This window comes from Melanostigma gelatinosum, assembly GCF_949748355.1.
Source record: "Melanostigma gelatinosum genome assembly, chromosome: 8".
NCBI lineage: Eukaryota > Metazoa > Chordata > Actinopteri > Perciformes > Zoarcidae > Melanostigma > Melanostigma gelatinosum.
In genome coordinates this window covers 6,287,248-6,304,695 of record NC_136641.1, presented here as the reverse complement: position 1 = coordinate 6,304,695, position 17,448 = coordinate 6,287,248, and the positions used below count along the sequence as shown (strand labels likewise).

General features: G+C 43.2%; 1 protein-coding gene across 1 annotated transcript; it reads left to right on the top strand.

Moving 5' to 3' along the window:
- Positions 1 to 4,896: 4,896 nt before the first annotated feature.
- LOC306780624 (protein-glutamine gamma-glutamyltransferase 5-like) lies at positions 4,897 to 16,358 on the top strand (the record flags this gene model as incomplete). Its single annotated transcript, XM_079273059.1, has 14 exons — positions 4,897 to 4,930; positions 6,838 to 7,032; positions 7,897 to 8,133; positions 8,645 to 8,760; positions 8,864 to 8,992; positions 9,162 to 9,339; positions 10,313 to 10,448; positions 10,658 to 10,761; positions 11,011 to 11,250; positions 11,382 to 11,420; positions 11,872 to 12,120; positions 12,322 to 12,482; positions 14,072 to 14,211; positions 16,201 to 16,358. 14 exons carry the CDS (start codon positions 4,897 to 4,899, stop codon positions 16,355 to 16,357), a joined length of 2,115 nt encoding a protein of 704 aa, XP_079129185.1. The 3' UTR covers position 16,358.
- Between the last annotated feature and the right edge of the window lie 1,090 nt (positions 16,359 to 17,448).

Below are 17,448 nucleotides of genomic sequence, written 5' to 3'. Positions count from 1 at the left end.
CCCGTGGCATAGAGTCAGACACCGTCAGCCTCAGGGCTTGCATTTACTAATATGTTTATGCATTGATCCCCTTTTCTACAGTGTAGAGAGTCCAGTGGAATAGATTTGTGTAGAGTCTACACAGATGTCCTCAAATTAGGCTTCATGTTTAACTCTTCTGGACTATATTGAAGCACACCGGCTGGTTTGATTATGGTGAAGGTCTCGGTTTCTTCTGTCTTTAACCCTTAGGGACCCACATAGACCCATTTTGCTCTTCTTTAGGGGAACAGGGGATCTTTAGGGCTAGATATATGCCACATGAGATACCATTTGTAAAACAGATTTGGTGTCAAATTTACCACTTAAAATGTATTCAAAATATCACATTAAGACACCAAGACCTTGAGGAACACCGTACATAAAATCAATGCTGAGAATGCTGCAAGAAACCTATTTTTCCTCGTCTTTGTTTGTGGACGTAAAGTTTCATGCCGCTGTGATCGTCCTAGAGGTCACAACAGGTCATTTTATAGTGACTCGACTCACAGCATCACATAAACACAGTCTCTGCTTTCCAGCCATACAATACATACGATGTATGCAGTTCCTCATTAGGGACCCCAATATGCAGAAATTCTCCATTGATAATTGGTTTTATCTCAGACACTGGAATCCTGACCGACTGGTTTCTGCAGCGTCTCTGACGGTCGCTCGAGGTATCGCTGCCCGACCCAATGACCAGCTTTGCTTCTGCTCCACAGGCTCCTCCAGTTGTAATGAATAGCGGAAGGTTCATTTTGAATTTCCCTCCAAACCCGCCGACAAATGTTTTTACGGGGCTGTATATATTTATCTGAGATGGTGACGCTTCACCGAATGGTGCCTCGAAAGCCATTGTAGAGACTCCACCGTGTGACTAGTGATGTGGTTTGAAGGAGAAGGTCCAGATAGGTTGTGTTGGTGTGCAGGAGAGCAGGTGGTGATAGGCTGCTGCAGTCGTGCTTGTGATTCAGGACTAATACGGGATGTGTTGTTCTCTGTTAGTTAGCTCGGCGTTTAGCCATAGTCTCAGGTGTTCAGAGAGGAGCGGAGTCTTAAATCAATGTTTTTTGATGCAAACGTGTGTGAGAGTGTAACCGTGTTCGTTGCGTAGGTTGATGATAGGTTTTCGGTTTAGAAAATTCTTGAAGACAGTGTGTTCTTTTTTTTGTTTTGTTATTATTTTGGGGTCAAAGCGAGAGAAGTTCACCAGATGCCTGTAGACTACTGCTCCCAAAAACCGCCCGACTGTTATTGGCATGTGGGGTCCTCGAGCCCTGACGCACGGCTAAAGGACCTCGATGGATCCTCACACACCGTACAATCATTGCATGTTTTCTTAAAGAAAAAAGCGCATTCAGTGTGGTTTGTTCATCGTTACTTGTGAATAAAAGCACAGCTGTGCGGTTGCTTTTCCTCAGTCTGATCGGGGTAGAGCAGCGGTGAGGGGGTTGAGGTGGGAGTGATGGGCTCTTGAGAGGACGTGCTGTTATTGTTCAGCATATGCAGTTCAGAAAGGTAACGTTCATGCCTTAAATCAATGAGCTGGGATATCTCATCTCAGCCCCCGAAAGGGTCGATTCCTGCTTGTTTCTCTGCGATAGAAATGTCTGCGTCAAACTTTATTGCTTGTTCTAAGTTATGTAAGTTAACATGTTTGTTTGTTTTTGCATTCCTGAAGTATTGATATGCGTGTGGGTGCATGTAATTGTTTTGTTGAATTTCATATTTATTTTTAAAAAAAGAGAAGAAGAAAAAAAAGTGTTGGGGGCGTGTTCATAGAGAAAATGGTACCGAATTTTACATTTATTTTCTGTCAGGGAGCGACTTTACACCCATATGTTTATTTGGGGAATCCAAGCAAATCATGAAGTTTGTGTTTTGTTTGTAGATGAACTTCTCATCAGTAGCACCTTGTTATATTTTGCCATGTGTTTTCCTTCTTGGAGGATATATTCTGACCCGTTGTGCATGTGCAACCTTCACATTGGCTAATGATGCATACAAATGTTCAGGACTCCAGTTTGTCCTTTTGACCGAACTGACCACGCGTGTAACTTAATAATTCTTCATACCTTCTCTGTCCACGTCGGTTTTTGATGAGGGATATCTCCATGTTGCAGGCAACATTGCTGATCTGAGGTTGCACATGTGTTGTAGTGTAAACCTCGGGGGCCTCAAACTGTCGTGTGACTGTGGGGGAACACCTTCTAGCTCACAGTCGTCTTCTACTTCCTTTATCGTCTGTGGAAACCATCAAATCCAGTGCATAATACCCGCTTCTGAAAAAATGTTCAACCGCGGGGTGTTCCAGGCCTCTACAATGGTATTGGTCTCTTGTCACCCTCGGTATGTATCACATGTTTGGTCTTTCTCTGCGCTTTAGCGTCTATCGGCAGCTGAGCCGATCGACGCCGTCGTTGAGTGTCGGCCGTTCATGTCGTCGGCCTGTCGTGTTTCGTTTCTCTGCGGGACAAAAGCATCGCCTTGTCGAGGTAAAACTATAATTATTAATGAAAACTCAAATCAGGATTTTGTTTTTGTGTGTGGACGTGGTGAAAGACTGCAATGTTTTCAGGTGTTTTGTGTGTGTGTGTTTTGTTTGTGTCATTTTGTTTGGGGGGGGGGGGGGGGGGGGGGAAGAAGGTTAAGATTTGCACCAGGGTTGAAATCAAATCGCTTTCAGTTAAAAACAACTGGGAATCAAAGCATGTATAATTTTCAGAAATAACAGGTCAGGGCTCCTTATGGAATATATGCCATTTGATCAAAACTACACAAACAATATTGCGACTTGCGTATGATAACTTCTGAAAGGTTATTCTTCCCTTTTTGCGTTCTACCAATGTCCGGCAATGTTTCCTTTGTTTTACAAGCATCGTCTTTTCAAAATAAACTGAACTTCACAGGAAACCTCTTGGTCATGTTTAGGTAACAAAGTCACTTCGAAGTGACAAATAAATCAACGTTGAATTCTGGTTTCACACGGGACACGAACAGCGGCCTCCAGGGTGAAAGTCAGATTGTTTTTGGATCCGACCGCTGACCTCCTCCCTATGCAGACGTTGACACTCTTTATACTTCCGCTTCACGATTACGGGGGTTACATGCGTACATAACGGGACTTGTCATGCGTTGACGTCACTGCTGGATGCAAAAAAAAAATTGCAATTGGCCGACGAATGAACGGAAGTGAGTGACTGCAACCCTGTTTCAGTCGCTGTTCAAAGTGCTTTTAAGGGAAACCGTAGTTAATCCAGCAATTAACTACGGAATCAGTTTTTTTGGGGAGTTCTTAGTTTGTTTCGTTTTTTTACAATGTTGACGCTACATAGCGGGTGAAAGAAACCAACACAGATTTGTACTTGTGACTTATTAATGGACAATGATATGCCCTTTTGTATCATATTTTCTTTGACAAAAATAAAAAATGAACTATTTTGATTTGGCCTATTTGCACCACATCTTGACTTTCTGTTGATCTAACCCCCAGCACAGTGTCCCATTTAATCATTCATATTCATTGGTCATAACTTCAGAACGTTGATTGTAATTATATACCGTAAGTGCTGCGGACATTCCCACAGCGGTGTAACACACTCGAAAGCAATGTGAACACAAGGTTATTTTTACGGCTCAATTTAATTGTCTTCTCTAAAGGAACCACCAGGCCTGTAGCAAGAAACATTGGCGAGTGATTCGTTGTGAGTCACTGAAGTCGGTGACATTGAACACGTTGTCTTTCCTGCGCCTCATTCCTGCAGTTAGTCTCATCAGTACTGTTGTATACTCTGTTGTATATATATGTTTTTTCTGTTTAGTGAGGTGGATGTTGTACCTCCAGTCACCTTTAAAAACCTTAAACATGTTGCATCTTGATTTAATCAATACGATGCCTGTTTTCAGCTGTCTGCAAGAAATTGAAAACATTTACATATTTCCCAAAATGTCCAGTTCTTCTAAATTCAATTTGAATAGTTTTAGTATTATTTCTTGGATTCGTTGGGATTGCTGCCGCTTAAGTGGGAAGTCATATTTACCTAAATCTTTTCATGATTCATGTGTGGCAGAAATTGGTTTAAAAAGCTGTTCTAACCAGCTAAAAGTGTAGTTTTCTGTTTCACTGGTGAGACCATCAGTATTGCATATATATATATCAATTAATTAGACTCCACCTTTCACCTGCTGGTGCTCTCCAGTTTAAAAAAAGTGCATTAATAATTGTTAAAAGGATTGTTGTAGGGGTTTGGACTGCAGCTTTGTACTGTGTGTGCAGAAGATACCGCAAGAATGTGGAGAATGTGGATCGCCACAAGTAAAGAGTGAGTGTTTATCAGAGTGTAGGTGGATCCTAGTTGTTACTTGCCACATATTTCCAGAGAAATGTGTGACCAGCATGTTTCCTGATAAACAGGTGTGGCCCAATTATACCCATGTGGATGTGCACAACAAAATAATTATAATAACTTTAAAAAAAGCTGTTTTAACCAGATAAAAATGGTTTACTGTTCAGCTGGTAATACCATCAGTATTGCATATTATATATATATATAAAAAAAAAAAAAAAAAAAAAAAAAAAATATATATATATATATATATATATATATATATATATATATATTAGAGTGGACTACGTGTGCAGCAGATACCACAAGAATGTGGAGAATGTGGATCGCCACAAGTAAAGAGTGAGAGTGTTTATCAGAGTGTAGGTGGATCCTCGGTGTGACGAGCATGTGCCCTGATAAACAGGTCTGGCCCAATTATGCCAACTGTGGCCCCACCGATTATTTGAAAAGGGCTGTGTGATGCTTATCAGTGGGAAGGTGAAGCCTTGTCATACCTTCTGTCGCTGACAACTCCTGCTGTCAGACCATGGATTTCACTCAGCAGACGAAACATATCTGGGGTGAGTTCACTCTGCAAATCATGCTTTACTTTAAGAGAAAGCCGTGTTGAACGCTTTTCAGTTTCCTTAAAATTTAATGAAGTTTCGTTTGATGTATTGATGCAATTTTTTACAAGATATATAAATGTATCATTTCAGTTTTCTGACTTTGCAAGGCTCAAATGAATCACATGCAAATATTATATCTACGTAAATCGATATCTTTCTGATAGGATATTCTAAACAAGAATCAGTTTTTACTACTTTGTTGAAACAAGTGGTTGACTTCACAAGTATTTTAGTCACTGAGGTGCTAAAACATTCACAAAGGCAGGCTGTAAAGTGTGAGTGTAAATCATTTGGCTGCAGAGCAGAGTATGTGACAGAGTGGGAGGATGGTCTATAGGTATGTGACAGAGTGGGAGGATGGTCTATAGGTATGTGACAGAGTGGGAGGATGGTCTATAGGTATGTGACAGAGTGGGAGGATGGTCTATAGGTATGTGACAGAGTGGGAGGATGTCTATAGGTATGTGACAGAGTGGGAGGATGTCTATAGGTATGTGACAGAGTGGGAGGATGTCTATAGGTATGTGACAGAGTGGGAGGATGGTCTATAGCAGCGGTTCCCAAACTTTTTAGGCCGCGCACCCCCTTCTACATCCCGACCGGGTTCGCGCACCCCTCCCCCCCCTTAATAAAAAAAAAAAAAAAAGAAGCAACAGAGCCTTTTAAGCCTTCATAGCCGCATAAGAATCGGACCAATGAGAGAACAGTTTGCTCGCGCGTGGCATTTGTTTACAAGATTTAGTCCGCTGTTAAATGTTGCAGTGTGAACACAAACCGAACAAAGGAGCAACTGCAACAAAGCAAACGAACTGAAGGTGTGAAAACGCCCTGAAACACTGCAACAAAGTTTCAATAACTTTCAGTGACACAAGGCGTCACTTTTAAAGAGCAATACGGATGCGAGCACACACGCACAGGCTCAGAGGCAGATTATCACATTTCATTTACAATTAATGAGCGACTAATGTAGCCAGGATGTCTTCGGACAAAGCATCGATGCGGCGCGACACAGTGTTGTTGGACACCGGGATCATGTCCAACTATTTTGCTTCTTTCTCTCCAATCATACATTCCACCATCTCTCTGGCAGCTGGCAAGCTCACGTCTTCAGTGATTGTGTGCGGTAGCCCCTTTCTCGCTATTCTGTAACCAGATATGAAGCCCGTAGTGCGTCATTTATAGACCAACACATGAATGAGACTCCAGTTGTTTTTGGCTGTTTTGTAACTCCTCCAATTTCGATATAAACAATGTAAGGGGCTTTTGACTTGCACTGGCATGCTTGGTGTTCAGGTGGCGACGTAAATAAGAGCTTCAGACTGTTAGCCAGAACCTCACTGCACACCACGCACTGTGGCTTTGGGGAATCTGCGTTGCCAATCCAAGTGAAGCCCAGACACACATACTTTTCATCATAGTTCCTCTTTTTTTCCCAGTCTGCGCCGTCTCATCTTCCTCTGACTCTGGCTCGATTTCTTCTCCCCCCAACGCACCTCTCCGTTCCCCTCGCCTCCGATTCCTCTCGCTCTCTCTGTCCCTCTCCTCTTTTACGACTGATAGCTTCAGATGTCCCACCTGACAGTTTTTAAATTAAAATTACATTTTTTTTAAATATTTAATATTATTACACCATCAGACCGCCATTACACTTTTCCTCTCGCGCACCCCCTAGAGGCAGCTCGCGCACCCCCACTTTGGGAATCCCTGGTCTATAGGTATGTGACAGAGTGGGAGGATGGTCTATAGGTATGTGACGGAGAGAACGTGCACTATTTGAATGTATCCTGTGAGTGAAAACTGTTTTTCCTCTTAAGATACATTTTGTATTTGTAACAAGTCATCTCTTTTTTCCCCCCCAGGCACTGGCAATATCCAGTGCCAACTGAAGTTTGTCAACTTCGAGGCTCATGAGAACCACAATGCCCATGAGACAGAGGGGCTCAGCAAAAAGCACCTGGTGGTGCGGCGAGGGAAACCTTTCAAAGTCACTCTGATGTTTAGCACCCAGACGTGGAATCCTTACAGGGAGAGGCTGGTCCTGGAGGTTTGGCTAGGTATCACAGATAGGATCGTGTTCGCATTGAAAGCAAGGCCGTGCCATTTTTGTATAAAGAAAATAACACAGTTCTTCAGTTCTGTTATAGAAAACCGAGAAAGTCGGGGAAGGTAGCATTATTTTAAGTTACAATCCGTTCACACTTGGCAATACCAGGCGATAAATACATTAAAATGATTATACGTTGTACATTTGAAGTAAAACTATGCAACTTCTGCTCAACATGTGACCACAATTGATGAATATGTGTGATAGCCGTAAATGCTACGACACAGTGAAGCAGTAGCAGTTAGAGTAAAGTCATTAAGTCGACTGTCTGTTGTGCTGCTTTTGCTAACATTAGCTAACATTAGCCACCATAAGCTTCTGGTCATACCCAAGCCCACAGGAGCACCTGGCTTTGAGGCAAATTTGACATAGTGGCAGGTGAAATTACTACTTCCCGGGTCGGTCATGTGATGCCATGGGGCCCAAAAATACTTTTTTCCCCATAGATTTTACGTAAATCAACTTCCCAGTATCAGCACTTAAATAGCCCTTATTTAAAACATTAGTCCAAAAAGTTTTACAATGCACTAATAGCCGAATCCAGAGTTAATTTCCCTCCTCCGTTCATATGAACGAGGCTAGGCCGAGGGCTGGGCGGCGGGGTTAAAGGCACGCTAGTGTGCTTGCTCTGTGGATGAGGAAGGTTGCCAGAGGCGACAAGAATTTTCGTCTGAATTCTATAATCTGGATGTCGAACTTGTTCTGCTTCATGCGTCACTGAGCCACTTTCATTGGGAAATTATGTTATTTCTTCATTCAAAAGTGACATTGTCTAACTTTAAGTGAACCGCAAGTGTATCTTTTCCCCACACAGGGACACGGTCAGAGAGGATCCCAGTCCAGTTCTCTGAAGAGCGATGCAACCCCTACAGCTGGTCAGCCAAAATCTACCCAGGCGACTTGCATCCTCAGTCGGTCATGGTCCACATCTGCTCCCCTGTTCAGTCCTCAGTGGCTCTGTATCGCCTTGTGCTGCACACAGAGACCAGGCAGAGCAGAAGGAGCTATAGGCTTGGAGAATTTGTGCTGCTCTGCAACCCTTGGCTGAAAGGTGGGGTCCATGTGTTAATACCATAGACTGTATGTAAGAAGTGGACGTGTATATATGGAAGTAACTATATTTGGACTGCGGAGGAGCGATGTAGAGATGCTGCATACGGCCCTGGAAGCAGTAACGACTTGTCAATCACAAGGTAGCCCCGGCCGAAAGCATAGCCTGCTTTATGGTCTATTTTAGCCTAAATGGAACCGTAATTCACTAAATGAGCATCATGCTGTATTGAAGAAGACTTGAAACTAGAGATTGAGACCATAAACTCATGTTTACAATGTTTACTGAGAGAATAAATCAAGAGAGAAGTAGAGTCATTTTCTCATAGACTTCCACACAATCAGACTTCTTTTTGCAAGCAGAAGAGTCGCCCCCTGGTGGCCAGTAAAGAGAATGCAACTTTAAGACACTTCTGCATCGGCTTCACCTTTCAGAACCGGAGGGATGCCGCCTGATTTTTGCTGTTGCCTTTTTACAAAAGTTAATGCACGCCCCTGCTATTGCCTTTCAGATGATCCGGTTTACATTCCACTGGATGCCCAAAGACAAGAGTATATCAAGAGCGATTATGGGGTATTGTACATGGGCACCCATCAAAACAACAGCAGGCCCTGGTCGTTTGGTCAGGTATGCGACGCTTGGCTGTCGCGAATGGATCATGTATAATCGCAGCATTTTTTTTTGCAGGTAAGCTGACAGCACAGCTACATTTCTGTTTCCATGTGTGTAGTATGAGCCTGGGGTCCTAGAGGCGTGTCTGACGCTCCTGGAGGTCAGCCCACAGCACTTCAGGGATGAAAACAAAGACTACATTCGCCGGGCAGACCCCGTCTACCTCAGCAGAGTGATATGCGCTATGGTGAGGGACAACACTTGCTGTATGTGCGATAAATATGTGCACATGCATAACCTCTCGTGCCAAATTCTTTACCAATATTATCAACGACATGACTGGAATGCGTTGAAGAGCAATTTTCCCTTCGGTGTCACAGTGAGGAGAGAGTGATGTGTCTCCCCCCCTGTCCAAGGTGAACTCTGAAGATGACCTGGGTATTTTGACGGGGCGGTGGCACGGCAGCTACAAAGATGGGGTCAATCCCACAGAGTGGAGCGGCAGCGCCGACATCCTGCACCGCTGGGTCTCGTCCAACTGCAGTCCCGTGCGCTATGGACAGTGCTGGGTCTTTGCATCTGTCCTCTGCACAGGTACTTTGAAAAATGAATACACAAGAGTGTATCCATGCAAAACTCATGGGTGACATTTAAGTGTTACTGAGCTGTCTCCAATGCCGAGCAGTTGCCCTACACCTTATTGACGTTGAATTGCAATTACCTGCTGTTCTGTGAACTGGTTGTCTCCTCCTCCTGTGATTAAACATTTCGCTGAGCAGCTGGCCCGCTGCCTCGTTGGCGGTTCTCACTCCTTCTCCAGAGGCTGACCATTAAATTAGAAGCAAAATATAACGACAGCAATTGCCCCAAAATCTCCCTGGTGGTCTTGGGGGGGTCTTTTCCAATATATCTTTGGGATCCTGAGGGTCTTTGTCCAAGTGGACCGCCCACGCTGACGCGTCATTGCAGCAGAACGATTCTGTTTCTGTTGGCATCAGAGTGCAATTGGAGCAAAGGCTCAACCAGTCGGTGTTTGTTCTCGGCTGCTCTCAGAGTATGGGAGCTCCTCGAGCGGCCTCTCTCCGGCTGCGAATCTGAGTCAGCTAAAACACTGTAAAGATGACACTGTAAAAAAACAAAACTTGTCCATAACATTCTCTGCAAAAATGACGATCAGATGTTTGTACAGTGTGTATCACATCCCGGAACGATGAGTTAAACTACCAAGGACCACAGTGACTATTTCATTCCCCACCTCCCTGTGTGATGTTAATCCTGTCCAAATTGAATCTCGCTTGTTATGCAGTATTTGCCTGATTATGTTTGCTATGTCTTTTGTTTGATACACATCTTGCCAGCTCAATTTATACTCTGCGTGAATGTTAATAAATCATATATTGTCTTTCATTAAAGGGACGGACGGTTGACTTAGATTCTGTAGGAACAAATATATTCTCAAACTCACGTCAAACACGTGTGTGTTACTAGATCTTGATGTGAACAGTTTTCATACAAAATCCTGGTCCATCTAGTGATGAAGACTGAACCTTGTTTTTTTTACTTACAGTGATGAGAGTGTTGGGGATTCCCTCCAGGGTGGTGACAGTTTTCAATGCAGCCCATGACGGCAATGGCGACCTGACAATTCATGAATATTACTCGACCACAGGGGAAAAGCTCAACAAGTCGAAGGACAGCGTTTGGTTGGTGTCTCTTGCTCCCAAACCACAAACACACATTGGTCTTTCACTTGTTAATCATCAGGATGATTTGAAAATTTCCATTGAAACTGAATTTTTCAAGTATTTAAAAAAAAGAAAACCATCCCCTTAGTGCGTTTGCCTGTGATCATGTTATCTCCCTGTGCATTTGTGTGTGTGTGTGTGTGTGTAATTGTTTGTCCTCATCGCAGGAACTTCCATGTGTGGGTGGAGTGCTGGATGAGGAGGGGGGACCTCGGTGCAGAGTTTGACGGCTGGCAGGTGGTGGACCCGACCCCCCAGGAGAAGAGTGCAGGTGGGTCGCTGCCCCTTTGGGGGGGGGGTTCAGAGGTTGTCATTTGGATAGTTGTTTACCTCGTCAGACGTACACGATCAGAACTGAACGTGACATGAATAAATTGCGTCACTCGAGGAGAAAGCACTCCTGTCACATTCACTTCGTTCTTGAGCAAATGTCACAGAGCGTGGAAAACAATGTGAATGGTTTGTGAATGGTAACTAATTAGTATGTAACAAGAAACACAACACACCTTCTCCGCCGCAGGGATATACTGGTGTGGCCCTTGCCCGGTGGTCGCCGTCCGGCAGCACTGCTTCGGCGCCCCCTATGACACGTCGTTCGTCTATGCCTCTGTTGACGCCGACGTCGTAAAGGTGATCCTGCAAGGGCAGAAGGAGGTGGGCAGGGAGATGGACACGGAAAGCGTGGGACAGCTGATTTGCACCAAGAGCATCGGCTCCGACGCACCAGAGAATCTGACCGGGACTTACAAGAGAAAGAAAGGTAAGACCAGAAGCAGCATGGTGTGTATTTGTGTAATGAGTCAGCATGACGCTCATAGAGACAGTAGAAGGAGGGTGTTTTCAGTCTTTGTTCTCCACATCTGTGATAACGTTCTTCTTCTCCCATTTCAGCAAAGCAACCAGCAATCACTTCGTGGGGGCCAATGTGTGGTGAGTAGTTGTGATAAAGCATCTTCGCCCTCCTTTTTTTTTTTTCATGACAAAATCCCTCTCACTCATACAACACCAGAGCTTTTGTCCTGTTCAATGAAAATATACGGTGAGCTTTCACTCTACTCACACTGTTACAAAGGCCACAGGGCGCATGTGCTGCAGGTGTTTGCCACCGACATAAGCCGTGTTTTCCATTCACATATTTTCACCGCCCGTGTATTACATGAGAAAAGTTGTGTGGAAATGGCAAAATTCAACAAAACATCCTCAAGTGTGCAAAATAAGTTCTTACGCTCCATTGAGGTGTTTTTTTTTGCCTCTGTGGAAAAACAGTCAATGTGCTAAAATGGGCTATGGAGATTATGGAGCCCTTGCCGAGCTGCTAAAAATGTATTTGCTATTAAGCCACAACATGCTTATGTTTAGTTTATGCTTCCCTTTTCCGCAGGCTCTACAGGAGCAACACCCATCTGTTCATCTCCAGGAGGAATGCCACCCGGTTTGGAGGTGTCCCTAAGCATAGATGGGGTGCCATCAGTGGGTGAGAGCATCTCCATGTGTGTGACGGTCACCAACCAGTCGAGCAGCCCGAGGCTCCTGAAGGAGCACCTCAACGCTCAGTTAAAGGAGTTCAACAGCAACCCAGAGCAGAGCTTCTGGAAATCACACAAAGAAGTGCGCATACAGCCGGGCGAAGGTGAGGCGACGCGTACGGCCTCTGGCACCGTATTTGCTGTGATTCAATTTCCAATGCACGTTGACTTCACAATCATATTGCTGTTTGATCGACAAAACCTCGACCACATTGTCTAAATGAACACAGGGGGATTCTTTGCAGCTATCATTCCTCTCATGTTCATTCCCCCCCCCCCCCCCACATCCGGTACCTTCTCTGCAGTTCTGACGCTCCACCACAGCATCCCTCCCTCCGAGTACGAGTCGGTCCTGGCTGGCGACGACATTGTGAACGTGGCGGTGGTGATCAACGACGTGAGGACGGAAGAAAGATTCCTGGCCACGCAGGAGTTCAGCATGAGCTCGCCACAGATAACCATAGAGGTACGGCAGCAGCCAGCCTCCCTACCCTCCAGCCCCCAAATAAATGATGCACCGTCGTCTTTTCTGTCTTCTTTATCGGTATCTTCCGTCTCCTGTCAGTTGTGCTCGATAAGATAAAGTTATTTAAAACGACAGGCAGAAATTCATGTCGGAGAAGTATTCGGGCATCAATCACCCCTTTGCTTTGTGGTTTGCTTTTCACACTCACTAAATCGTATCACGATGTTTATATTACATCATATAAGATGCACAGAATTTGCGAAATATGTCAGTATTTAATCAATTTGTGACTACATCCGTTTTCAAAATATATAAATGGAAATATACATGGACATAAGATGAATTGCATTATATTCATAAGCAGTATGAAACATAATAGCAGTTTTTTCACCTAAATTTATGACATCATAATCTCAGCATATTCAATTCAGTTTTTTATCTCGTGAATTAAATTATTTTGTACTTAAAATGGTGCTAATAAGCGGCCTCAGATATTCTCCTTTTGAGCACAATATTTAAATTCTACTTTAGTTGCATGATGAGCGAAAACGGTCATGTGTTGCCGAGGTAATAACACGTCTGGATCAAACTCAGCTGACTTGTGGTCAGTGTTATTGTTTTGTACTTATTGTTTTGTACTTCCATCACGAGTAATTGGCAATCAGCATCTCATGAGAGTTTCCTAGGTTGTGCGGCTTAAAATTGAAGTCAATTTACCTGAACACTCACAGATGTTATCAACACAACGTATCATAGAAATGTGTTAGGATCAGTTGTTCATGTTTGCGTTCTAAATATGGAGACCAGTGGTGTTCAAAACACCACTGGTCTCCATTAAAGTCGAGTCATTTCCTGGTTAGCAGATCTTTTAACTGTCATCAGTGTGCTGGGCACCCCGTCGTACTGCATTGGTGTGGTACTGGTGTAAGGATAAAAGGCATGGAGGATAAATATACTCCTATTCTTAATTTGGATCCCCATTAAGCTTCCACTACGTATTTCCAAATAACAAAAACATCATTTGAAATCTTTCTAATCCTGTTTTTGTTTGAGGGACTTTTTGAAAGAAATCTGCTTTTGATCTGTCTGATGTTGATGTGGAGCAAATTCCAGGCCGAAGAAGTTCTGTAGATGACAGCTCTCATCATACCATTTGGAAATAATCACAAAATGACAAATGCCATTTTGCATGAAAATCAGACGACCACATTTTAATCTAGCCTGTATATGAAACCATGGTAATCCATTCATATCGTGCACACATCTGCATGGAATGTAAACCATGACAAACATCTCTTGCTTTTGATGAAGTCTGATTGGGGTTTTTTTTTAGCAGCACTTGACAAAACAACAGTGTTTTCTCTCCGCCGAATGCTTTCTCGTCCTGTGGAAACAAAAAGAAAAACAAGAACTTCACACGAGGACAACGAAATATAGTCTGCGCGGATTTAAAACCATCTTGCATACCTTACATACGTTTTAATTTGTATTCTAATGACCGGCACAATGGGGACCAAAGAGTAGGCGTTGAGCACCAGAGCTCTTTGTCATGTGACCAGTAGTTGTCTGTAACTGTGGCCTCTCCACAGATTGAAGGAGGGGACAGCATCCAGATGAATGAGCAGCACACAGCCCAGGTGTCCTTCATCAACACTTTTACCAAAACTCTGGATGGCGCCGTGCTGACTGTAGAGGGATCGGGGCTGTTACAGGGCAAACACAAAGCCAGGTAGGTCTGCTTCAAGTTGGACCCTCAAAAAGACAACAATACATCGTCTTTCTCAAGTGATACTGTTGCCGGCATGGCTCTGTGGGACGAAACAATACAGAAAACAAATTGTGGACTGGTCACATTCCAGTGATGTTGCACATATCTTGTCTGTGCCGCCGATGAAAAAGATTGCGGCATTCCCAGACTGTGAATGGCGCCTGGGAATGCTGTTAGGTATGTTTCCACTGCAACGTTGTTGCAACCAAGTGGTCGTGCAGCCCGTGGCATAGAGTCAGACACCGTCAGCCTCAGGGCTTGCATTTACTAATATGTTTATGCATTGATCCCCTTTTCTACAGTGTAGAGAGTCCAGTGGAATAGATTTGTGTAGAGTCTACACAGATGTCCTCAAATTAGGCTTCATGTTTAACTCTTCTGGACTATATTGAAGCACACCGGCTGGTTTGATTATGGTGAAGGTCTCGGTTTCTTCTGTCTTTAACCCTTAGGGACCCACATAGACCCATTTTGCTCTTCTTTAGGGGAACAGGGGATCTTTAGGGCTAGATATATGCCACATGAGATACCATTTGTAAAACAGATTTGGTGTCAAATTTACCACTTAAAATGTATTCAAAATATCACATTAAGACACCAAGACCTTGAGGAACACCGTACATAAAATCAATGCTGAGAATGCTGCAAGAAACCTATTTTTCCTCGTCTTTGTTTGTGGACGTAAAGTTTCATGCCGCTGTGATCGTCCTAGAGGTCACAACAGGTCATTTTATAGTGACGTCTACTCGACTCACAGCATCACATAAACACAGTTGAGCTCATTGGATCCACAAGAGTCTCTGCTTTCCAGCCATACAATACATACGATGTATGCAGTTCCTCATTAGGGACCCCAGTATGCAGAAATATTCAAATAAGCCATTTTTTTTAGAATGGGCAAAAGTACCACATTTATACTGCATTTAAACAACTGCATGGGCTTATCATGAAGTGGGCATGTCCATAAATTCACATAGCTTGAGGCGAAAGATCAAGAGACCCCTCCGAAAAATGGCCAATGCCAGTTTCCCCTCGCCAACATCTTTTTGCCTCAGTGGTCAGGCTCAGTAGTTTATGTGTTTACCTTCTGCCACTATGTATTGTCTGTTCAGTGCTAAATGGCATTGAAGTTTATATAAATACAAAAAACAACAACTCCGTATCAGACAAGAATCCCCTCATAGTCGAAGAATGGAAAGCACTCTTATAATAAAACGCGTTTTGCAATGTAGCATTAATACATTTTTTCATTTAATGCAACTTTCTTTATTCCATATTTTGATTTCCTGCCTTTGCCTCTTTAATGGCTTTAACTGGCCAAACTTTATCTGTGACAGTTTTAAAAGTTTAAAACCCATCTTTTACGTCGGCCCCCTGGAGTCACGGTGGCTTTTTATCGGCTCGGACAATGACGCAAACATTTCACCCCGGAGAGGAATAAGCTCGCCAATTAGAGAAAAGATTCAGCAGAAGCATCTAGTTACTGTAAGGGGTAGTAATACATCACCGTGCTAAATACTGGGACAATAAATCGGCTTTGGCATTTGCTTTTTTTTTTTTTGGCTTGAGAAAGGGCAGAATGTTAGTTCTGTGTGCCAGAAAGATCTCTGCACCCGGCAAGGGTTCGGTTTAATAATTGATGGTGTTAATTAACACTCACACACACTCTCACACACACACACACACACACACACACACAAACAGATATATTGTGATCGTTTCTGCTGTGGAGCATCAAATATCTCGCCAATTGCTCATTTTAATTCATTTTAATCATTGTTCCAATATTATCACCGACTCAAAAAAAAAGATCTCCAGACTTCGTGGCTGTTCTGGAAATTCTCCATGTGGGTCTTTGTGAGAGCTGAAATGTGGAAAGATTAAGAAAGATTTTCTTTTCTCTCACTCACTCACTCACTCACTCACTCACCCTCCCTCCCTCCCTCCCAGAATGGTTCTCCTGCAGCCAGGGGAGAAGATAGAGAAGACGGTGGCCATCGTGGCCACTTCGGCCGGCACTAAACTGCTCATGGCCACTTTCTCACACAGCAACAGCACCAAAGTCATTTCCAGGAGCTTCCACAAAGTCTCCGTGACGGCTGCATGAGTCCATCCTCCCAAAAAGCACCAACAACAAGGAATTTATTTCTTTGCACTGACGTGCAAAAGTACACTTTTGTTTATTCTCTCAACAAAATATATATGTTGTATGTGTCTGTTTTTTTGTATTTACAATGCCTATACAGTGTCTTCAGTATCTATTTACTGTCTGAAGACATTGTACAAGCATTGTTTCCATTTTATTGTTTCACACATTTTGTCAAATGATTTCGACATGTCAAATTCGTGGATTCCCCCTTTACATTGCTGCATTGCGGCAACTCAATTACACCACTAGGTGGCATCATTGATGTTTCCACTTGTGTATCTGTTTCCTCTCTGAAAATCACTGTCTCTGTTGTACTGTTGAAACCAAGAAAGTAATTTTGTTTGTATCCTTGAATGTTTATTTCTGTGGTTCTTTTCATCACTTTTTGTTTGGCACTGCCTGACTCCTGAGATCATAATCTGTATTATATGACGTATGATTATATTCAGGCTCAATAACAAATAAAAAAAAGTTTCTTCTCATGCAGTGGTGAAACTAAGTGTACGTGATCCCTTTTGCCCGTTTTTCTCTGCGCACCACTCGCTTTATGCATTATAGATGCCAAGAAACCGATCTTCTGTAATTTATCAAATGAGTTTGACGGAAAAAAAACAAAAAATGCAATTACTTGTTATTGAAAAAATATAGACACAAGTTACGGCTGTGAAGGTTAGAAATTGAGAGAAAGACACTTTCCATCAACTCAAATTTGATTCATTTGTAGTTCTCGTTGTGAGACCTATTTCTGAACTTATAAACACAAATACTTCTGGTTTGAAGTCTTGACGTGAAATGATGAGTTAAAAGAATCTGTAAACCCGTCGATGAAACATGACCAGACTATTAGGAGAAATCCCAGCATGCACTGTGAGTTGAAACTCTCCAGAGACACTTCTGTTTCGTAGTCTAAAGCCAACATACATGAAAACGTGTTGTTCCTTTAACACACCATAAGTCATGGTTTTTTGTTCTTTTTCAAGATACTTTTTTGGGGACATGCAACAAAGGTCCCAAGGCAGGAGTCATGATAATGAAAACAATGCTGACCT